This window comes from Cydia amplana, chromosome Z (assembly GCF_948474715.1).
Source record: "Cydia amplana chromosome Z, ilCydAmpl1.1, whole genome shotgun sequence".
In the NCBI taxonomy this organism is placed as follows: domain Eukaryota; kingdom Metazoa; phylum Arthropoda; class Insecta; order Lepidoptera; family Tortricidae; genus Cydia; species Cydia amplana.
Window position 1 is genome coordinate 28806139 of NC_086096.1, and position 24707 is coordinate 28830845.

At 38.6% G+C, this 24707-nt stretch overlaps 2 protein-coding genes across 2 annotated transcripts in view; one reads left to right on the plus strand and one right to left on the minus strand.

Annotated features, from left to right (window-relative positions):
- The window catches only part of LOC134661411 (ATP-binding cassette subfamily C member 4-like), a 38541-nt gene extending 26164 nt beyond the window's left edge, over window positions 1-12377 (plus strand). Inside the window, exons 11-25 of the mRNA XM_063517483.1 lie at window positions 465-602; window positions 1005-1092; window positions 2430-2562; window positions 3176-3388; window positions 4369-4558; window positions 6166-6302; window positions 7846-7986; window positions 8388-8488; window positions 9003-9160; window positions 9839-9976; window positions 10458-10580; window positions 10742-10864; window positions 11376-11536; window positions 11648-11753; window positions 12161-12377. Coding sequence (XP_063373553.1) covers window positions 465-602; window positions 1005-1092; window positions 2430-2562; window positions 3176-3388; window positions 4369-4558; window positions 6166-6302; window positions 7846-7986; window positions 8388-8488; window positions 9003-9160; window positions 9839-9976; window positions 10458-10580; window positions 10742-10864; window positions 11376-11536; window positions 11648-11753; window positions 12161-12355 — 2145 coding nt within the window. The 3' untranslated portion in view covers window positions 12356-12377. The remainder of the gene's footprint in view (window positions 1-464; window positions 603-1004; window positions 1093-2429; window positions 2563-3175; window positions 3389-4368; window positions 4559-6165; window positions 6303-7845; window positions 7987-8387; window positions 8489-9002; window positions 9161-9838; window positions 9977-10457; window positions 10581-10741; window positions 10865-11375; window positions 11537-11647; window positions 11754-12160) is intronic.
- A 4332-nt stretch (window positions 12378-16709) lies between these two features.
- Window positions 16710-18164, minus strand: LOC134661816 (DNA replication complex GINS protein SLD5). Its single transcript, XM_063518010.1, has 2 exons — window positions 17514-18164; window positions 16710-16833 (listed from the first exon to the last, which is right to left on the minus strand). Exons 1-2 carry the CDS (start codon window positions 18088-18090, stop codon window positions 16760-16762), a joined length of 651 nt encoding a protein of 216 aa, XP_063374080.1. The 5' UTR covers window positions 18091-18164; the 3' UTR covers window positions 16710-16759.
- Window positions 18165-24707: the final 6543 nt, after the last annotated feature.

The following is a 24707-nucleotide window of genomic DNA, read 5'->3' on the forward strand; positions in this document are numbered from 1 at the left end:
TTAAGTTTTTTTTAACTTCCAAAAACGATAAAAGTAAGGATACCTACCATTCGATTCCTTACATTTTATCCAAAACAATTTGTATTGCAACTACTATACACATTTTAAACGCAATATTTCACCGACAAAAACGCAATTTTAGACATAGACATAGAAAAAATTGATTTATGACCACATTGGAAAATGTTTACAGGCAATGCTACAAAACATTACAAGCCTTAGAATTTTCTTGTTTTGTCCATACTACAATGATGGGATCTCAGAGACCTTGACGTCACGTTCGCTTATCCTTTTGTGAGGGGCATTTCGCGAGTGAAGTGCGACTGTCGGACTTTGACTATAATTTCTGACTAATGTGTTGCTTTAATGCAATGGGTCCCATATAGACATTTATCCTAAAAACAAACCCGATCGATTGATACCATAAATGAAAATTAGTCATGTAGCCTATTATTGTTGATTAGGGCGAAGTGGAGATCGAGGGCAAATTCGAGGAAGTTTCCAAGTCGCCATTATTTGACGAGCTGATCGAGGAGGATGAAGTGGTAGAGGAAGCCCCGGTCCCGGGAGCTCCCGGACTGTACCAACGGACACGCACTATGGTATGTCACACCACTTTTGACACAGTTGATAGTCCATTCTGCCCTCCTAAGGTAAAAGGCCGTATTTTCAAAGAACACTATATGAAAATACGGCCTTTTACCTTAGGAGGGCAGCATTGGTGAACCTTATTGCATTGATATTATTAATTGTCGGTTAAATAAGTGTCACCTGTCGCGGGGTCTAGATGTAATTAAATCCAGACCAGCTATCATGGTCGCATTTTTATCACCTGTCATGCTATATGCGTCACTTTCGCACTTACATATTTGTTAGAACGTGACAGCCATGGTGACAAATGATAAAGAGCCGGCCATCTTAGTCCTACTGCAAGTTAAATTCCTGTTGTCAACTGGGTTAACACAAATTAGAAAAATAACTATGAAGCTCGTTTTATTTTACAGTCTCTAGTAAGCGCAGTTAGTTCAACGGTAGAAGCGAATCAGGAAGAAAACGAAGAACAGCCAGAAACCGCAGAGTTGATGGAAAAAGGTGGGTACATTGCGTTTGCGATGAGAACAATAACCAAATAATGTTTAATTTCTGGATGAAGCAACTGTCAATCTGCACATAACGGTTCTCGAGATAGCGACCACTGACAAACAGACGGACGGACAGGGCAAGCTTAGTAATTAGGTTCCGATTTTCGCCCTTGGGGAATTAAGCCCTAGAAAAAAAACCTAGTCATCTGTAAAAATGGCGTAATACCTATCTAAATTTCTCAGAGGGGATTAAGAGGAAACATTAGTGGTATTTTTCCATACAAACGTTCTGGACAACATTTTCCTCTCTGGATTTTGGCCCTAAATTAATATTTTTTATATGGGTACAAATAGTACAATATTACCAAATCTGTCTGTACATTTTGCTTTTTTTGATATTCTTGTTTATATAAGAACTGTGTTAGATTAAATGTGCCGTAAACGCGGTAAATCAAAGCGGTCAGACACAGATCAGAGACTTCTTTCTCATTCCGTTCCCAAAATACAATTGGTTATAATTGGTCAAGTTTTGGAGGAGGAAAACAATCTAGATATCTGAGATATTTACGAAGGATTTTTCGCCTAAGCTGCAGTTGTCCTTATCGCACTAATTTTACGAGCCGCCCCCGTCAGTGCGACGGAGATATTTTCCTAAAATTCTCAAATCTGAGAAGGGACAAGACTCAACTGGTATTTCCTCTTAAAATACCCTTATTTGACTGCTAATCCAGTTTGATTTCAACATTTTATCCCTTTCGGATTGTAAGACAAACAATTAACATGTGTCAATAAGGCAACATTTATTTATATTGCTTATGCAGATTGTTTCATGAAACAGATGGCCCTTATTAATACAATTGTACATGCTTACACGTGCTAATCAATTCGCTTCCAACATATTATGTTCAGACTTACTACAGTCTGGCCAACCTCACTCGTATGTTACCGCTGCTGCTGTTAGGGATGTTGACTTTATTTAAAGTAGAGTATTGTTAAGAATTGTAAACCATTTTCTTTCGGCGGTAAAATCGGTAGCATTTAAGGTCTTCTTAATCCGCTGCCTTACGACAAATGTTCTAAGAGATAGTTCAGATCCGGAAAGCGATAAGTATCAACTTTTAGTATGTTGTTTCGCATGTTGCTGCAGGGGCCCATAACCTGCCGGGAGACAATGACGCAGGCGCACGTCTCCGGTGTAACGGTTATCAAAACCGCTCTCTCTTCGTTGTAAAAATTGCGAAGGGTATCAGAAAGCTGATTAAATATACCTACTGAAAATTTAAATAATATACAAGTATACAATACTTAGCATTTGTTGAATGAATTTTCCTAACCATCTGTTGTCAGGGCGCGTGTCGGGGTCCGTGTACGCGCAGTACTTCCGAGCCGGCGGCGGCTGGGGGCTGCTGCTCTTGACCGTCCTTGGCATCGTGCTTGCGCAGGTGGTCACGTCCCTTAGCGACCTGTGGCTCACACACTGGTACGTATGTAGTTGTGCTTGTTGCCTTATCATTTTGCGTTGTGAGATACGCGATGTATTCGAACAGACTCCATACTGGAGCAATCCACAGGAAAGTAGCTCCGAGGTACCCACGGATGGATCCTTACAGATATATGTGGGATATGCTTATTGCTCGTTTCGATGCTTGTAGTTAGTAGTGTAGTAGTCTAACGGTATGGAAAGTTATTCGTTATTGTTATATTACAATAATTACATATTTCCATAATTTCAATCTAGTCAGTATCATTTCAGTAGGTATAGGTTTCATGTGAAAAGTTACTTGAATACTTCTACTTGGGGTCGGCTATCTTTACGGCCTATCTGTTCCACTATTTGACTTATGACTAACGGATTCCTGGGTGTCGTCCAACGATACTCCACCTACAACTTCATAACTTTCGCTCCTAAACATAGGTGCTACGCCCGAGATTACACATTGCGTAGGGACTAATTTAAACTACGACAGACGTCATAGTTGCTATCTCATCATTTAGCTGGACAGTTTATCTTTTACATTTACTCGCTTATAAGCGACTCTGGCACGAAGCTGGTGCACCACATTATTAAAATCTAATGTTAAATATCTTTTCAGGATGAACAACGTCGAGGCTAACATTGTAGAAATGAGTAACCAGAGCATTACCTCCAATTCTTCAACATTGGACCTTAACAGCACTTCATCCCCCGCCAACTTTAGCAATGCTTCTGACCCCCAACCACCGGCAATGACCATTGAAGAATCAACCTTTTATATCTACATATGGGCTATTGGTATTCTCGGCTGCATAATACTTACTACCGGCAGGTAAATATATTACGGCTACGCTAGATAACAAATCATTTTTTTAATTAATTTATATTTTGATTTGAGTAATCTGGGGGCACGGCCGTGCTTCGCCAAGACGAGACAAAGGGCAAAAGGCAGTGCATATCTTTTCTCGGCACGTTTCGTCGTATTTTCGAACCCTCGTAGTTTCGGCTAGGATAATGCTAGAGAGCTGAAATTTTTATTATACCAAGTTATATACTTACCGAAAAAGAAGTTGTACTGGCTTCATAAGCGAATCCTGGTTGGTTCTGTAATGAAAAGTCAAGGAGGTGACGGGTGTAGGTATTACCAATACACGAGAAACGTATTAGGTATAGTCTAGACAACGTGACTGTTTTGACTAAACACCGCAAATATTTATTTACTGCTTCAGTTATCTCCTGAATATACCTCGGTTCACAATTTGTAAACCATTTTAATTAAGTCTTCATCAGTTCCTACGAGGTGTTCCTATATCAATATTTGCATAACTACTGCATTTGATAACGAGACTATACATTTAGGTGCTCGATTGTAGTTGGGAGTAGGTACACTACCTACTCCCAACTACAATCGAGACTGAATCGAACTGAAAACATAATGGAATAGGTATTGTAATAAATACTACGTCCATGTTCGGGCGTTATCTTTGAAAGGCGCGATGATTGTTCCTGAGATAGGCTCCGTGACGTAATATTACATTACGATACAAGTGCGAAAATAAGGAATAAATCGACACGAATTGCGAATTACCTATTCGTACGTGCATCGTACAACGCTCTACAGTACATATGACCTTTTAAAGTTTCAAACAAGGGCACGTTATATGGTAATTAACCGCACTAGTGCGGTATAATGATGGTAAAAGTATCTAAAGCATATTGATCAAGAGATCTTACATTACATAGGTGCGCTCATTTGTGATATACAAAGAAGTATCTGAGAAGCTTAGATCACATTTATACGTTTTGTCGTAGATCGATATTGTTCCTGTGGGTGTGTATGAGGAGCTCGATCAGGCTGCACAACCAGATCTTCAGCAACATCCTGGCGGCCACCATGCGCTTCTTCGACACCAACCCCTCAGGGCGCATCCTCAACCGGTTCTCCAAGGACATGGGCGTCGTCGACGAGATCTTGCCGAGGATGTACCTGGACAGCATCCAGGTAACACCGGACTGACGTTTGCAATTATCATCACTAAACAGCTATAGTGAACAGATGTTAGAGATAGAAGAACATATCGCGTAACGCAATGCTATAATACATACCTATAATATGTAGTTGGTACCTGAGTTGTCAAACGTTAGCGCTCGGTTTAGAAACACCTACCTACCTACCTACCACCCGGTAAATCGTTTTTTAGTTAATAATTCCGAGATACGGAAGTAATTAAAAAATCTGGATGTACTCAGAAATAATAAGAATACTTCAGGTCGTCGTGTAATTTCGATTATGGGTGGCGGAAAACTACTTACATTCACATTTTAAATCTATGCAACAGTAAAATTAGTCGCAATAAAGTGATATGTGTTTTATTTAATCTGAATGCCTTTAACATTGTTAGCAAATTTACTTACCTTGCGGCTATTTGATGTTTGTACAAGCGATCGTAGAAGATAATCTTACGTGCTAGTATATATATGTATAACCCAATTTAGGGTTCCGTACCCGAAGGGTAACAACTGAGATTGTTTTTTCTTACCTTTTACCACTGGAAACAATGAAAAAAAGAAAACTATACCAACTCCAAATTCCCAGCTACCACTTCCCTCCAGTAGGACCCATAATTAGTAAAGACGTGTCTAAAGAGAGATAAAGAGTTAAACGCGGGCGTGTATTTTATGTCTTGAATAAAAAAATGATACCTACTGTAGGTATTCTTATATCTATTTGTAAACGTGACTGTATAAATGACAAAGGACAGATAAAAGCTAGGACCTAAAATACTACGTATTCACAGCCGACAGGGATTCTTTGAAATCTGAAATGTCAACTCTGATATCGGACGTGTCGAGATCAAAGTCGAGATTGTCAATTCAGCATGAGTGAGTTTGCATTGTTTGCAACATTTAAATTCGACGTGCAAGGCCAGACGAGATATCTTATGTAGATAAGAAGCAAATAAGAAAGCTCGAAAGGCTGAAAAACCTGAAGGTTGAACGCATGTGAATCGTTCGTGAAGATCTACCGATAAGATTTTAATAAATCGTCACTATCGATGTCAGATTTATATCCTTAAATCTCTGTTTTTAAGAATAAGAATACATTTATTTATAATAATTAGGAATACACTACATGCACAAGAGGTGTCCTTTTATATTATTAGATACTAAAATCGTTTTATCGGCCAATTTACTGCCAAATTATCATGTTTTTGTAACAATTTTGCGCTAAGGTCGGACACATTGCGGTAATATAACTGTCATTCTAGTACTTATTAGGAAAGTAAAATCAGATATTATACGTACTGCTTTCTTTTGACCAATCATGATTTGTCAAATCAAATGAAATAATTATACGCAGGTCTACCTAGGCGCCTACTTACACTAATACATTTATTTATCTTCTTATATCCAAACCGTTTAAGGCCACTTGCGCCATCCAGGGTTACCAACTCGGGGTTATCTGGTTAGACCCGGAGTTACCAGTAAATTTAACCCCTTGTCAATGGTTAACTCAGAGTTAGTGGCTAACCCTGTAACCATGGATGGTGCAAGTGACCCTGTAGGGTAGTAATAAGATTTCTAACACTGGTTCATGTCTCTTGCCAGGTAATGATGGTGATGAGTGGAATCCTGGTGATGGTGGCGATCGTGAACCCGCTCATGTTGTTGACGACGCTCGTGTGCGGCGTGCTCATGTGGATCTGGACCGCCATTTACCTCAGCACGGCACAAGCTATTAAAAGGTACGCTTTGCTCGAGCTAATGATATATGTGATCTTGTGTCGGGGCTTCCCTAATTGGATAGTTTGACCTCGTATGATAGCTCGCCTGGCTGAGTCGCTTCGGGCTGTTAGCCCTATAGATCGGAACCGGCCTCTTTTTAATTAACGTATGTACTTGGCCACTAGCTTTGCTTATAATTTCGCGTTCGCTATGCTCGCGTTTTCAGCTAGTTTTGTTATGATCCCTGTATCTATGTATAGCTTAACTGGTAGATGGATAATGGGTAGGTAATAATCATAATCATAATCATAATCTTTATTGTTTGTGATTATGATTATGATTATAATGGATGAAAGATCATTGTCTTTCAGTTGATTCTACTTCGATGTAACTCGGCGTTTAGTCTTATAGTCGGACGATCGATGTTCAGATTCGCAAAATATTTAAGGTTCAAATTTGCGGCACTCGTTGAACGGGAACTCATTTTTAGGGTTCCGTAGCCAAATGGCAAAAAACGGAACCCTTATAGATTCGTCATGTCTGTCTGTCTGTCCGTCTGTCTGTCCGTCCGTATGTCACAGCCACTTTTCTCCGAAACTATAAGAACTATACTGTTGAAACTTGGTACGTAGATGTATTCTGTGAACCGCATTAAGATTTTCACACAAAAATAGAAAAAAAACAATAAATTTTTGGGGTTCCCCATACTTCGAACTGAAACTCAAAAATTTTTTTTTCATCAAACCCATACGTGTGGGGTATCTATGGATAGGTCTTCAAAAATGATATTGAGGTTTCTAATATCATTCTTTTCTAAACTGAATAGTTTGCGGGAGAGACACTTCCAAAGTGGTAAAATGTGTGTCCCCCCCTGTAACTTCTAAAATAAGAGAATGATAAAACTAAAAAAAAATATATGATGTACATTACCATGTAAACTTCCACCGAAAATTGGTTTGAACGAGATCTAGTAAGTAGTTTTATTTTATACGTCATAAATCGCCTAAATACGGAACCCTTCATGGGCGAGTCCGACTCGCACTTGGCCGCTTTTTATTCGTATTGAACAATAACATATTTTTGGTGTAGGTAACTGCGGGAAAAAAACGAACTATATTACTATTTCTTTAGGAAACTACACTTCCTTGAGCTTTAGTCTTGGCGCTTTCAAGACATTTGAAGTTCTTTAATAGGCATAGCTACTCTAGACGGTTAAAACTTTTAATAAATAAAGCTAAAACATTTTAATAAACAAAGCCGATAAATTTAAAACATTATGCAGTGGTGATAATTACTTAACCTTTTAACCGCCAGCAATTTTTGATCGAGCGTGCTCGTGTCGCCACCGACAGCAATTGTACCACGCAGAGTATGGTTGGCATATGCCAACAGCACATTTATAACTCCCGTAACTATATAGTTACGGGAGTTATAAATGTGCTGTAAAAACCAAATCAGATCTTTGTCTTATTTATCAGACTGTGGCGAAATGAGCTAGATATGTAATGTCTTATTTATCAGACTCTGGCGGTTAAAGGGTTAATTAGTGTTAATATTTTTCAGAGTGGAAGGAGTGACGCGCAGCCCGGTGTTCTCTCACGTGTCGGCCAGCATGGCGGGGCTGACGACGGTGCGCGCGTGCGGCGCGCAGGTCATGCTGCAGCGCCACTTCGACGACAAGCAGGACGTGCACACCGCCGCCTGGTCAGTGTCTACACTAAATTACCATGTTAGAGTTAGACCAAGAAAAGTCTGCAGCGATTTTGATAGCCCACGCAGTGCAAGTGTTATTTACACGTCATAATTTCATAGAAGTTTGACGTTTAAAATGACACTTGCACTGCGTGGGCTATCAAAATCGCTGCAGACTTTTCTCGGTCTGACTCTAGCTCGTAGTTCAGTAAGAAAGCGCTTTGCTTTTATCGCAAGCGTTAAGCTATTCACGCAACTCACGTCACTATTTAATAGTTGACGTACGTCATTATTTAATAGTTGATTCTCTTTATACTTTATAGAATTAGCCTTATTACTTAGTTGAAAGTAAAAAATAATTGCTATATAAGTAATATAATAAAACCTACTCTGATTATTTCTATCTATTTCAGGTACTTGACGTTAGTCACAAACACGGCGTTTTCGATATGGCTGTCCCTAATATCTGCGAGCTACGTGGTGGTAGTCGCTTACACGTTCCTGTTTCTCAGTAGTAAGTATGACCTAAAATATCAGAGGTCCTTTTCATAGACTTTTTTTACCTCGTAACCACAGCGGTAATTAGTTAATTTACTTAGGTTAATACCTGAGCTGATATTTAGGTTTGTGCCACGATCAAGTTGGTTTGCTGATGGTGACCGATGGTGACGAGAGGTGAAAACAAGACAACCTCTTGAAGCTCGGGCTCTTTAGAACTATTTTGCTGAGTAGTATATGTAGAAGATATGTCGATATATGTGGAGACCTAACCTCACTTTAAACTAGAGGTTTTCAAAGTAGGGCGCGCGCCCCCCTAGAGGGGCGTGACTACATTTTAAGGGAGCGCGGGGCCTCGGGAAATTTGAACACGATTACCTAATAGTTCTCCGTTTCCTTGCATCGAAGCGAAAAGGGGGGCGTGGGAACTTCATTTTAGGCAGCAGGGGGGCGTGCCTAAAAAAAGTTTGGGAACCCCTGCTTTAAACCCTCTTAAATAAATTGTGATTAACAGTTGTATCATATTTAAGACTCGGTAAAGACGAAAGCTGGCGACGTCGGACTCGCAATCAGCCAGGGCCTCATCTTAGTGAACATGGTGCAGTACGGCGTGAAGCAGATCACCGAGGTGATATCGCAGATGACGAGCGTGGAGCGCGTCACACAGTACACCACTCTACCGCAGGAGGTAAATATTCGTCACGGCATGTTAATAAATAAAATAAATGTGAGCTCATAAATAAGTATGAGGCGTTTTGGTGTTTTCCCATTTGTCCCCGCCCCACGTGACCGCCGCGGACGAGGAGGAGGCGAAGGAGGATTTATATGAAGCCCCTATTCCCATTTGTACCCGATGGGGACAAATGTATACACCGGCGGTTTGGATGGTTTGTGACTATATTTGTCTTACAGTGCAGTTGGTCCCTTGAAATAGACATTTGATCCTCAAAGGAACCTGGCGGCCCAGCCAAGGTGACAATCGCTTGAGCTAGTGTCTCTCTATCACTCTTGCATATTAGTGTGACAGTGACAGTTGTGTTTCGTTCTTTACGGAGCGTTAGCGGCTGGCATGTTGTCTGCCAGGCTCGACTGAGACTTGAGAGCAGGAAAGAAAGGAAAAAAAGTACCTATTTATACATATAGGTATACAAGATACACTTAATATGTCCGTTAAAATACATTGTTACTTATCAATATGAATAATCATTGATTACCTATACAGACTATCTACATCATTTACGTTACAATAGCACAATCTTTCCACACCTAGCCCACTTATTTATCATATCGAAAAAATACAACTTAGAGTTTCCAGTTTTATGACAGTTGCAATAAATATAATTAATCATAATCATTGTTATTATAGGAAACAGCAGGGCCCTCGCCTCCGCCGGCCTGGCCGCAGCGCGCCAGGCTCGTCTTCAAGGACCTGTACCTGCGCTACGACAAAGAAGCAGAGCCCGTGCTTAAAAACCTCAACATAACTATTGAGAGCGGCTGGAAGGTACGTATCTAAACCCCTTGGCCCCTGACAATCAAAATTAAATTCTAAAAAAATTCGAGGTCGTTTTTTGGCTGGCAAATTTATGCCCTTGGAACTCCAAGGGTTAAAAAATACACACATTTTGCCATTTTAAGTCTTGGAGGATACAACTAAACGGAGTAGCCATTAACAGGCTTTCCCCTCTGTCGAAAATAGGCGGCCAACGGTCATACACAATGTATGGACTGACGTTTATCTGACATGGCTATTTTTACGTTACGCATACATTTGACGTTCCCCTCCCCCGCAAAAATCGGCAGACTGTTTTGTACAGAAAATTACAGACATGGCGTCTCCGTTTGATTATATCCTCCAAGTTTTAAGTAGTTAAAGTACTTATTGTTTTGCAGGAATTTACTTTGTAGGTATAAGATATTTTGTCGCAAAATTATCGTTTTGCGAATTCTCGATAAGTGTTTGTTCTAAAATGTGTTGTTCGTAGGTGGGCGTAGTGGGTCGCACGGGCGCGGGCAAGTCCTCGCTGATATCGGCGCTCTTCCGCCTGGCGCCCATCGACGGCCACGTTTACATCGACGACGTCGAAACTGGATCTATCGCTCTCAAGGTTACTATTTTAAATACCAGTTTAGTACGGTACGTCTATGTCAAACGTATGGTTACGGATACGCACCTTATTCTTTTATAATTAGGAAAAAACGTGAGGCACTTTTGTTTTTTTTACATGTACTGTACATGGGATAACATACGCTTTATTTTTATAAACAGGAGCTGAGAGCAAAGATTGCCATAATTCCGCAAGAGCCAGTGTTGTTCTCGGCTAGCCTGCGCTATAACATGGATCCGTTCGACAAATATACCGACGCAGACATTTGGAGAGCTTTGGAACAGGTAATTTTTTCTAAAACAATATGTCATTGTTGTCATCCATCACTTTCTAGAGTTGTCCCAGCTGCTTGCCAGGGCTTGCTAAGGAACCCTGGCCAGGGTTTTCTCAGCAACAAAGTCCCAAGGTTTGGCAACAACCTTTAATAAAACGACTGCCATTTGATACGCCAAACGAAAGGCAAACGTTTACGTTAGTTTCGTTTTTAATAGTTTCATTCCCAACTCACAAGTCTCACAACTGTCCCAGCCCAGCTGATACCAAAGCGGGGACATATGATAGTGAAACCCCTAAATGCAACTGATTGCACTGTTCAATAACAATATACCTAATATTGAAAAAGAGTAGACTTGCCCTGATTATCGAATATTACAGTTTGTCAAAGGACTGTCTTCAAACATAGACAGAGAGAATCATACTGTCTTTGTCTTACACTAGTACTAGTACCCGAAGGAAAAGGATGAGTTTTTTTTTGTTCTTATATACTGACAATTTGGTTTGACCAACTATACTTAGGTGGAGCTGAAGCAGAGCGTGACGTCACTATCGGCGGAGGTTGCTTCTGGTGGGTCCAACTTCAGCGCGGGACAGAGACAGCTGCTGTGCCTGGCGCGCGCCGCTCTCGCGCGCAACCGTCTACTCGTGCTCGACGAGGCCACCGCCAACGTTGACCCTAAGTGAGAGACCAACGTCTAACGTGCTCAAAATTGAACTTTAACATCTTAACAATAGAGTCCCTTTCAGATATTAGTGGACACTGAAGTCAATGATAATTGTTATCTTTACAGCACTGACGCGTTGATACAGAAGTCCATCCGCAAGTACTTCGCGGACTGTACGGTGCTGACCGTCGCTCACCGGCTACATACCGTCGCAGACTCTGACCGAGTCATTGTGAGTATAATTCTTCTCCACTCCAACAAATGTTTGACCCGTGATTCACAACTGACGGCTGATACAATGACCAAAAATGAATTGTTGGCCTTCGACACAGCAACACGCCCCACCACCTTCTGTCCCGTTCATGCGGCGTTCATGGCAAATTCGAGCTTCATAGGTCTTCCGTAAAATGTTTTAGCAATACTTATCCGTTTGGTGATAATAATATAAATAGATAAATAGTCCGCCAGCATTTCTCCCAAACGGCCTTAGTATGGTGACAACCCTCTGACTTTTCGATTATGTGTAATGAGTAATGAATGACATTAAGGTGCAAAAGTGACAAACCTTCAAATACCGTTACTATAGACCGCGGGCTTTAGCAATGCCGCTATTTTTAATGAAACTCTTTAAATGTTTAGGTAATGGAGGCGGGACAAATCGTGGAGATGGGTCACCCCCACGAGCTGCTGCAGAACCCGGACGGACCCTTCTCGGGCATGGTGAGGCAGCTAGGCCCCGGCTCCGAGCAGAGTCTGCGCGACCTCGCGAGCGCCGCGCACAAGCACCACATACGCTACGTCGACGCGGACGACGCCACTAAAACTACCATTTAAACCCTACTACAGACAACGGCGACACGTTATAGTGTGAATTTTATGAAATGTTTTTTTTTTTTTACTCGGACCCTAATCTGTTGAACAAACGGTATTGTTTCCTTTATGCAGTGAGTATGTACTTAAGTAAACGGGAACAAGCGGTATAAAAACAAATTTTACCTTCCTATTTATATGGAGCCCATTCGGAGATACATAACAAGTTTTGTTATCTCCGAATGGGCTGTTTCATGAATTCATGAATTCAATCAAAAATAATGCCCTGTTGTTTTTACCACCCGCGTGGCTGATTGTTCTTCGAATAAGCTGTTACATTAATTTGAACCTTAATACTATCACGATAGATGCGTTTTAAAGACTGCTTTAGCATGTGCCATGAAGACGGGAGCTGACCACCCTGCATAAAAGAAACAAAGGATTTTTCTCATAAATGAACGGCAAAGTCGACGTTGCCGGTTAAAAAATTGGTCGCGAAGTGCGTAGTTTATGGTCAGTCAAAAAATTAAAAAGTTAAAAACATTACAGTGTCGATTTCGGGACTGCAACTCTGCAATGTTGCATACAAATTCCATTATTTAACGAGTTCCAAACTTTTTAGAAGTTGAAATGGCCATATCAAATGAAGGCATAGGTCCAATTAAACAGCCAAACAGATGATCAGCACTTATTATTATAATGTTGGTACCGCGACTATTTAAATGTCTCAAATAGGTTGGCGTATTTTCAGCAGAAAAATACACTTCCTTTTTTTTTTTAAAGCGGCAAAGCAAATATTTTCAATGGTTTTACTTTTTTCTGTGATAATTAGACCGTTGCTCCGGTAAGTAATTTCTATTTCTTGCACCATTTTTGAGAAAAGCACTATATATGACTCGGCTGGAAGGCTACTTGCTGGTACAGCAAGTAGCTACTTCCGAACCTCGACAATAATGTATTATTGTTTAACAGATTAGGCCCCGGGCCAAAAAAATCATCTCATAAAATTCCTAATAAACCGCTCTACGCAAAACTAAAGACAAATAATGTATTATTAATCTTCATTCATGTTGCGTGCCTCATCAATGTTGTGTAGATGGCGCTACTTGTAGAGATAGTTCTCTTAGAGTGTGAAACCATTTCATTGGGGATCTCTGGTGAACCTTAACTTCGCAATATAATTTTTTTATAAAAGTGACAATCCTATAAAGCTAGGGACACATAACTTAAGGGGGAAGGGGATTTTGATATACTTAATTATAAACTAAAACAAGTGAACAAGCCAGATCCAAAAGCTAAAGATGCTGTTTTTTATCCTGCCACGGCAACTCGAAGGCTGGGTCACTTTTTATTTTGTATATGACATCTATTTAAGTTTATAATTATAATAATTAACCTTTTAACCGCCGTAGACTAATGTATAAGATTCAAATCCGGATCATTTCGCCGCGGTCTGATAAATAAGACAAAACTTCGTGTAACTTCGTACCGCCAGCGACACGAGCATGTTCGATGTAAAATTCTACGGCGGTTAAAATGTTCATAATCGCTATAAGGTTAATATTATCGACACGACAAAAAACTTACATACCTTACGGACCAGGACTTCCCTCCAGAAAAACTACTTATTGTACTTATAACGTACTTAACTGTCGGTGCTACTTGTAGAAATCAGGGATGTTGCGAATATCCGCATCCGCATCCGCAACCGCGGAACTTCCGCATTATTTTCAACATCCGCATCCGCATCCGCATAAAATCGATGCGGATTTAATGCGGATGCGGATGTGGAAACAGGTCGATACAGGAATGTCTTAGCATCGACATAAGTGCTAGGCTGCTAGGTAATTTAGTCATTAACCAAAAAAACCTATTAGAAATGAGCAGTCAAGCGTGAGTGGGACTTAATGTATGGAACCCTTGGAACGCGAGTCCGACTCGCACTTGGCCGGTTTTTTAACTAAAAATTACTAAAATGTAATATTTGACCGTTTTTTATGTACCTATCTTGACATCCGCATCCGCATCCGCATCCGCGGATGTGAGCCTTTAAAAATCCGCATCCGCATCCGCATCCGCGGATGTCAAAAAATCGGCATCCGCAACATCCCTGGTAGAAATGAAGAGAAAGATTTTGCTGAATACAAAATTTACATTATAACATGGTAATCATGATATATACTGTCACAAAAATGGAATTTGTCACAAAGGTTTATTAATACTGATGAGATTAATGGCACAACTGCTTTTCAGTATACCTACTTAATGTGTATTTTTTACACAGGCTTAAGAATAAATAATTTAAGAGAGAAACGGCTTTATAAAAGCCCTATATCGGTTAGATATAAGTAATGGACATTTGAATGTGATTAAATCCAAATATTATTGTGATTTGATGTAAAAAATTAATATTGAATACATTTTTTTATGTTATGAAAGACTAAGATGCTATTATTTAATATCCCGTTTTACTGTACATATTTACCTTTAAATTCACAAAGTAGTTATGATTAATTAGTTAACACATTCACTAGTGGGCACTCGTGTCAGACAACCCAGTACTGCGAATTGTCATACAAAGTTTAGACGAAATGAAATACATTGCTGTTACTATTTACCTGAACCCTATTAGTAAAATTCCTTCAATTAGTAAATATTAAGAACATAAGGGATAATAAGGAATGTTCTCAATGCGTTAGTTCCTAAATCCATCTAGTTCAGCAGTCAAACTCGGAGGCACGATTTTTCTTCTGAAATCAATGATTCTTCGACGAAACAAATTGATACGGATCCTGACCGAATTTTGAATCATCTCTTCGCATTATTTATTGGGAACTAGGTATTTTTTCTCATACAGTACAACCGATTTTAACACATTCAGTGCCGAAAACCCGAGTATCGGGAATTTTATGATTTCGTCCCCAGGCCGGACAACCCGATAGTCAAGATCGTGGTACTACAGCTTTATATGACGAAATTTTCGTGCCCTGGCGCGGATGACTTGTTTGGCTGGGTGGCAATTAATGTGTTAAACCAATACAAACATAATATGTTAGATTAACCCACTATTTTATTTATACTGGTTCTTAGTTTTGATCCTTCCTACCAAATGGATGATAACAACGGAGGGTACCGAGGGTATTATTATTAAGTTGATTTAAGGATAATGCTTTGCAGAGAAAATTATCAACATCATATTGTTTAATTCGTCACAGTATATTAACAAGTTGTATTTCATTTTCAAATTACATCAGACCCTAAAATGCAGTACATAGTATTAAAATGAACCTACTATTTCTTATATAACATAAATCAAGAAAATGTAACTTGCTTTGTAGATCAAGACTGATTGCATATCCTCATTTGACCCAGAGTAAAACAGGGTTGTCTGAGCTCAACATAAACGAAAATTATAAAAAAATATACAATATGTCATTAAACTCTGTTTTTACATTCAAGATACTAAAGTTTGATTGCCCTAATGCCTAATGAAATGGCTTTTTATTATAAAACTAAATAGACCAATAACAGTAGATTACACTGATTTAAACTTTCACGATTTTTACACATTATTAAATTGTACATACGCGATTAAGTCCCGTTGTACAATTTAATAATAGTAGATTAGATAATTAAATTATCATTTTAGTGTCTCAAATATAAATATAAACAGATTAAGAGTGCAATACTTTAGTTGGAGAGAGACATGGGGATGTAAAAGGCAATCTTTAGCTACAGGGTTTATTACAAATTATATTTTCTTTTATTACAGCATGGCATAGAGTTCTTTTTGGGAACTCTCAAAAACATTCACTATCAGCCAATACATACAGTTAGCGTCTAAAATATTGATACAGATAAGGGGCCATAAATATCTATGAACTATCTTAATGTCTAGGCCATAAGCTTGGTCCTTTGTCTGTGTCGATAATTTAGACCTTGACTGTAACTCCACATAGTCATAGAGAAATATAGTAAGACAAGAGTGCTCACTCCATACATCAGACTATTAATTTCAGTGTCTACATCTAGCATCGAGTAGCGGAACTATCAGTACTGCTACATCTATTGTCAAGTAGCAGTACTAATAGTTCCGCTACTCGATTTCTACTTCTACTCTTCTTCTTGGTGGTTCTTGTTCTTTTTGGTACTAAAACTGATGTATGGAGTGAGCAATCTATGTATTTTTTTCTGTATGACATAGTATAAGAGACACAATTCATTATATTGCATACAATTACATTTCACACACTTATCATTTATGTGTATACAATTTTTTTGTTTAATAGTTATATATATACAAAACCCATGTGAATAATTGCTATTCTTAAAAACACTGAATGTAGCATAGTATTGTGATGACATTATGGCTTATGTTATTTTACACAACCACTTATTACTGTTTTTGGTACAGTGTCACACTTCCTCTCACACTAACTGAACCTTTCCGTTTTTGACTAGTTCAGCTATTGGTTTGTACTGCAGGATGTGTTGAGATCCATCTGGAAAATATGAACATATTATAAAGTAAATAAGTAATGATACAGTGTTGTTCTGTAGTTTACTGACATTCTTAATAAACCAAATGTCATGCAATACAGCCAGGAAAAGGAAGCGGAGGCTGCTGCTCTAGAAAATGTAAGTTTACAGACTGCTATAAAGTAGACAAGTTTTAGGAATGTTGCAGAGCTTGTAAGTGCTTCTAGTTCTATAGGCAATTGTCCACATTACCTAAATAACCTTTTTATTTTATAATATTACTAGCGACCCGTCTGGCTTTGCACGGGTTAAAAAATTATACATAAACCTTCCTCTTGAATCACTCTATCTATTAAAAAAAACCGCATCCAAATCCGTTGTGTAGTTTTAAAGATCTAAGCATACACATACAGACATCAGGAAGCGACTTTGTTTTATACTATGTAGTGATAGGAGGCAAATGAGTATAAATCGCTTGATGATAAGAAATTACTGTTGCCCATGGACGGGTATCCATAGGCAACAGTAATTAACAGCAGGTGCAACACCAGACATTGTCAGTGCATTGCCAGGCTTTAAGATGGGATTACACTTTATTATTGACTAATTACTACATTCTATCCCTACACATAATGTAATGCATCACTTCAGTTATTTTTAAGGTATAATATGTATACTAATATCAAAGTCACACAATCCGTACCTTCCAAGTCAATTTCTTCATCCTGGTCTCCGGGCTGGTCCTCTAGAACTACTCCCGTGATGGTGTTGTTCGCCTTCAGGAACACATGACTGTGTAAGTTAGGGTATACGGCCAACTTGCCCAGTTCCAGGGCTTGCATGTTGCCTGGAACTTTATTCAAAACAACTTTTTTTAAATGATTCTCCATGCTCAATAAATACTCCTGGGCATATTTGAACTCGGCCGGTGTAAGGTAGTTGGTTCCTGATTCTATTCGTTGTCTTTCTTCATTAACTATGGGAATACAAAATTTCTCTATCTTATGTAGCCTAGTTTTTAAGTAATTACATATTACAAATTTTATTCTACTTAATTCCATTTTATGAATGGACGCTCGAAGATCTGTTTTAGGGAGTTTGTTGATGTTTCTTTCCATGTGCTGTATTTGTCCCAACATGCATTCTACCATATCGTTGCGGTGGGGTAGGATTTCTGGCGCTAATCGTTCATTTTGCCAGGCGCACTGTACTGTCTTTAACACTGTTTCTACTGTGATTTCTTCGTCTTCACTTAATTCTATATCATCATTCAAATCCATTTCACAATTAACTAACTACACAAGCTTTTATAGCAGTATAACGAATAAAACAGACATAAATTTCAGTTCGTTTCGTTTAGTAAAGTTTACAATTGATTGAAATGATAGATCTCAGTTACGTTCAGATACTGTGAAATACATAGTATTTTATAAAATTTAGGTTAGTTCTTCTAAACTTAAGAATAATAACTGTTAATTAATTAAGGTCTAGGTCACTCTAGCTTCAATTATAGTTAAATTTTAAACTAGACTAGAACATTAATCGATTTTAGTGCCATTCGTCAATAACCTAATTACAGTGGTATCTGAACGCACCACGCGTTTAGAGCTCCACATATCTTGCAACCCCTTGTAACAATCGTAGATATATAGCTGGTCAACCAAATCTTGTCAGTAGAAAAAGGCGCGAAATTCAAATTTTCTATGGGACGATATCCCTTCGCGCCGACATTTTTCAAATTTGCCGCCTTTTTCTACTGTCAAGATCTGGTTGACCAAATATATCCAATTAAAAAAAAAAACGAACAAAAAAAACTGCTCTATGGATATAGACCTATAGTTGGTCAAACCAAATTTGTCAGTAAATAAGAACAAAAAAAAACTATACTCATCCTTTTCTTTTGGGTGCTATTACTAGTGTAAGACAAAGATAGTATGATGCTCTATGTCTATGTTTTTAGGGGTTGGTCTGTGGTTTGAAATGAGATAGTCCTTTGACAAATTATTCTCTCTCTAGCAATTTCCGTCATTAGAAAAGAGCGGCAAATTCAAAAATGTACGCGCGAAGGGTTATATATAGGTCGTATAGGTCCATAGAAAATTTGAATTTCGCGCCTTATTCTACTGACAAACTGTACATTGAAAATCGTTATTTCGTTATCTGCCTCTCTATCACTCTGGGTCTGGGTATAGGCCCACTGTGGCTCTACCGCGAACATCGCAATTTCGATATCTGCCTACACACTTGATGTTTTCCTTCACCTAACCGCCTCGTACCTGTTATAACCAAGAATAAATAGAGAGTCAGTTATAGAAATTGCGATCAAATTCGTATTATCTTTGCTTTTACAAATAGAGATATTCTATTCTATACAGTTTTCATTCAGTTAGTTTTTAGGGTTCCGTACCTCAAAAGGAAAAAACGGAACCCTTATAGGATCACTTTGTTGTCCGTCCGTCCGTCTGTCTAGTTGTCAAGACCCTTTATCTCGGGAACTGGAGGTAAAGAGTTGAAAGTGAAACCATTTGGGTCTACGGTCCCCTGAAGCTGTAATAAAATCAAACTTCTAAGTTAACTTAAAAAAAGATACGGCCGTTTAAGTATGCCGCAAAAACGTATTACTTAAGGTACTAGTGCTCGACATGCTAATGCCCAATAAATGACACCCTGCTGTCACCTCTATTGACAACGACTTAAGTTTCAAGATGACATGTACTGGGACGACCTTATTTCGACACGCTCAATGAATCAAAATGTATACCGTAAAACGGGGTGAGTAGGTTTCGCGGGGACAGGTGGGTTATGAATGGGGAGAGAAGGGATTTTAAGGCTACTGCTATACAAAAATAATGTATTCCAATTTAAAATGGAGCTATAGTAATTACGCGTACTTAATAAAAAAAATCGATCCAACAATCTTCCAAAATCACCTTTGTATGAAAACCCCTCTCAAAACCCCCCCCCCCCCCACCCCAAATACGAGGCACTACGGGGTGAGGAGAGTTTTCCTCTTTATCGTCAAAGTTATGAAATGGAACTAGGTACCCAAAATAAAATAAAAACTAAAATACAAACGTCCGGAACACTTATTATATACACCATTCAGTTTTCATATGTAAAAATAAAATGTTAATTTCAGTTGCCCCCACCCCATCCTACTCACCCCATTTTACGGTAGGTAACTTCTTCCCGTTGATCTAGCTAGAACTATGAAAAGGAAGCCGTAAAAACGTCTTACTTGGTACTAATAATTATAAAGTAATAAACATTTTAACCTCTAGCTGACCAGGCTAATTCTGAATCTTTATTAATTTCATCCTTCCATTCCATTCTATTGCGAATCTTTATCTTGACAAAACTAAATTGCGTTTGTTGTGGCAAGTTTATATGCGTGGGCGGCTATAGGGAGAATACCAACATTTTGTACAAACCTACGTATCATGTCATAAAAAAATCTGGCGTGCTTCAAGACGCGATGCGATAAGCTTAGCTGGCAGATGCTATCCATGAATGCCGAACATTTTCGTATGATTTTCATCTTTGGGATCCCACGGTTGTCGTGATCGAGCATGTTTCAAATGGAGAAGTGGTCACGTGACGTTGTCCAGTTCGTCTCCTTTCCTCTTAAGCACACAGAAGTTGTGTTTTGAAAGGGTTAATACCTATTTCTTCAGCCAACCGTATGACAAAAACCTATGTAAATGAGGTTAGCGCAGAGGGCCGTTTGATAAAAGGACGCCTTGAGCACGAGCATCGTCCACACCGTAGGTACATATAAAGGTAATAGGTACCTACCTATAACAGAACTCTTATATAGATATGGATACTAACAAACAAGATACCTACTTATACATATGCACTCCAGAAACGTGGCCCTTTTTGCAACAATCCAGTTACTTAAATGCCTTTAATGCACCCTTCTTAGGTGGTGGGTAATCCTGTTAAAGCCCCCCTTGATGCGTCTTATAGCGTTCATAACTACATTAGCGAACTGGCTAAACTCAAGACAGGGAATGCACCGAAGCCACAATAATAATATTATGTCTCTATTTTGTTTATTTCCATAAAGATGCTCATTGCTTGTTACTTCACTGGAACCAATACTAATATCAGATTCGGGGTTTATTGCACAAAGTTCACAAAAATTCAATAAACTTCACTATTAAGTAAACTTATAAAAGGGTCTAGCCGCAATCCTATAGTGAAACTGCCCCTAGCTAAAGTGTATACCTTTCTTAGGTGCGTTTATTTGTCTTATTATAAGATATCGTTTTACCAAATTTCAAGGCTAGAATCCCCTTGGTTTGGCTAACAAAAAAATTTTTTTTTAATCGTTTTTATTTTTTTGTAGCTAAACTAGTGGTTTGATTGTTTTGAAATTTGGATGTTATACTTGGTCAACCAGATCCTGACAGTAGAAAAAGGCGGCAAATTTGAAAAATGTAGGCGCGAAGGGATATCGTCCCATAGAAAATTTGAATTTCGCGCCTTTTTTTACTGACAAGATTTGGTTGACCAGCTATAATTGCATCTAATATAGCTGGTCAACCAAATCTTGTCAGTAAAAAAAAGGCGCGAAATTCAAATTTTCTATGGGACGATATCCCGTCGCACCTACATTTTTCAAATTTGCCGCCTTTTTCTACTGTCAAGATATGGTTGACCAAGTATATTAGTATATTTCCAAAAATAAAATCAAGGTTGTAACTTGTTTATAAAGGCTTAAAAAAATATTTTTAATTTTTTAAACTTTTTTTTTAATACTTGTGAGATAGCGACAACCTCAATTTTTTGTTATTTAATGCAGAATATACTATTGCATAAAATATATTTTTTGTAAAAAAATCCATTTGGAGCAGCAAGGTAAAAATGTCTTACTAATGCATACAGGCCGTCCTTCTTACGTACTTTAGGGTGGTTCACGTTTGTATGGGAAAAATTCAAACCCTAGCTAGAAGAAGCGGCACCCCCTTATTTGGTTACACGTATTATGCTGATAATGTACACCAAGTTTTGTAACTTTATCTCAACTACAAGGGGGTGCTCAACCACTTTGAAAATTTTCAACGTTGTATGAAATCCAAAACTAACTAAATATTTTTATTTTTGATTTTTATATAAGTAGTTGTTTTCACATTATTTGTAAATGTGATATATAAGTTATTAAATAAAAAAATTTGGTTCCATGGCAGAAGGGTCGGTCCCTCTTTTGGGATGCAACGTGCGTCAGTACATTTGCGCCGTCCCACTTGAATCTCACGGTGAGGTCCGCTGGCTCAGCCGCGGAGTATGCGGCTAAAATCATAAAATGAAGCATGCTAAGTACTCTGCCCTGGAGCCAATGTACGATTTTGTGCCAGTTGCAGTCGAGACTGCGGGACCTTGGGCTTTGGAGGTCAAGGAATTCGTAGGGGGTTTGGACCGGCGGCTGTGGGACAGGGGGTGCGACCCTCGGTACGGATCTTACCTGGTTCAACAAATCTCATTGGCCATTCAACGTGGTAACGCTGCCAGTGTGATGGGGACTTTTGAGCCAGGTACGATTCGTGACAATTGTTTTGTTTAACTTTGCATTATTGTTTAAAAATGACGAAGCCTGTTGCGGATATCATCACTGGTGTGGTTGGGACGAAGCATGTTGCGGATTTGTATTTGTGGCCACCTGACGAAGCCTGCGTTGTGGATATCCTAACTAAAAATTTGATCATATTAATGTTAGAATAAAAAATATATTTATTTATAGTTTTCATAATATTTCAAGTTTTTTTTTAATTCACCTGAAAAATTCTTAAAAAAGTTATAAAACACATTTACAAATAATCTGAAAACAACTACTTATATATAAATGTAAAAAAATATATATTTATTTTTGGATTTCATACAACGTTGAAAATTTTCAAAGTGGTTGAGCACCCCCTTGTAGTTGAGATAAAGTTACAAAACTTGGTGTACATTATCAGCATAATAAGTGTAACCAAATAAGGGGGTGTCACTTCTTCTAGCTAGAGTTTGAATTTTTCCCATACAAACGTGAACCACCCTAAAGTACGTAAGAAGGACGGCCTGTATGCATTGGTAAGACATTTTTACCTTGCTGCTCCAAATGGATTTTTTTACAATAAATATATTTTATGCAATAGTATATTCTGCATTGAATAACAAAAAATTGAGGTTGTCGCTATCTCACAAGTATTAAAAAAAAAGTTAAAAAAATTAAAAATATTTTTCACCTCAGCAGCTCGAACAAGGGTACTTTGCTACTTAAAAGCAGTGAGCAAAATGCGATATTGCTCACTGTTTTTAAGTAACAAATAACTATTGTACAACAAGAGATCAAAGTTTGATATTTCTTCGAGTGCTTATTTTGAGTCTCGTGCAAGCGAAAGATTCTATAATAGATTCACGAGCGTAGCGAGTGAATCTAATTTAGAATCTTGAGCGTAGTAAGGGACTCAAAAGCGCACGAGATGTAAATAACTTTGATCTCGTGTAGTTCACAAAACTTTTCACCTCAGCAGTGAGAACATATTAGAGAACCCGAAAAATGTATTCCTTCTTCATCACTTACCTATTCACTCATGTTTTCTTAAGATATACCAACAATTAAGTTTTCACCTCAGCAGCTCGAACAAGGGTACTTTGCTACTTAAAAACAGTGAGCAAAATCGCATTTTGCTCATTTTGTCTCACTCAGTGAGCAAAATGCGATTTTGCTCACTGTTTTTAAGTAGCAAAGTACCCTTGTTCGAGGTGTTGAGGTGAAAATAACTATTGATATTTATCAGTTGCTTTTCGGTGAAGGAAAACATCGTGACTAATCCCAATAAGGCCTAGTTTCCCCTCCGGGTTGGAAGGTCAGATGGCAGTCGCTTTCGTAAAAACTAGAGCTCCGTCAATTCTTGGGATTAGTTGACAAGCGGACCCCAGGCTCCCATGAGCCGTGGCAAAATGCCGGGATAACGCGAGGAAGAAGATTAACTCACAATTATAGACGGGTCTATTGCGAATATATTTTATTACCTTTATTTAAATACGCTGTACCGATAGGGTCTATTATGGGTAGTCTATAAATATAAGTTAATATGTATTTTTCAGTATCGTGTTCTGATTAGGCAGGTTGCTCAAGTCGGCCAACCCTCCTTAAAAAGTCCAAATACTTTTCGCGTCGTATATTATATTTCTCCATTTTCGTAATAGAAAGATTCAATTTAGCATTAATAGGAAAGCCTTTTATTAGTCTCGGCAAAAATGGGGCTCTGAGTACCGTAAAATGGGGTGAGTAGGGTTCGCGGGGAGAGTTGGGTTATGAATGGGGAGAGAAGGGTTGAAAGGGGGGTGAGGTGGATTTTTAAGGCTACTGCTACAAAAATAATGTATTCCAATTTAAAATGGAGCTATAGTAATACTAATAATAAAAAACAATCGATCCAACATTCTTCCAAAATCACCTTTGTATGAAAACCCAACTCACCCCAAATACGAGGGACTACGGGGTGAGGTGGGTTTTCCTGTTTATCGTCAAAGTTATGAAATGGAACTACCCAAAATAAAATAAAAACTAAAATACAAACGTCCGGAACACTTATTATATACACCATTCAGTTTGCATATGTAAAAATAACATGTTATCGAGGTTTGAATGTCAGTTTTGCGCCTACTCACCCCATTTTACGGTACCTACCTATATTCGACCACCTCAAAAACGTTACTTAGGTATAACGTTTTGGAGGTGGTAGAATCTGTCTTTCTTGGCTATATCGAATATGCTGTACTGAAAGAAGCAAGCTGAAGTGTTACTTTTTCGCAGAACATGGTGTAGCGTCAACCCTGTTGAAACATTGAGTCGTATTAAAAAACTATATTGAATTATGGAAATCGATATTCATCCATGACGTAT

Coding starts and splice junctions, on each gene's coding strand:
- LOC134661816 (XM_063518010.1), bottom strand. CDS start 18,090: ATGGATTTGAATGATGATATAGAATTAAGTGAAGACGAAGAAATCACA. Junction 16,834..17,513: donor TGAAGAAATTGACTTGGAAG/GTACGGATTGTG, acceptor CATATTTTCCAG/ATGGATCTCAACACATCCTG.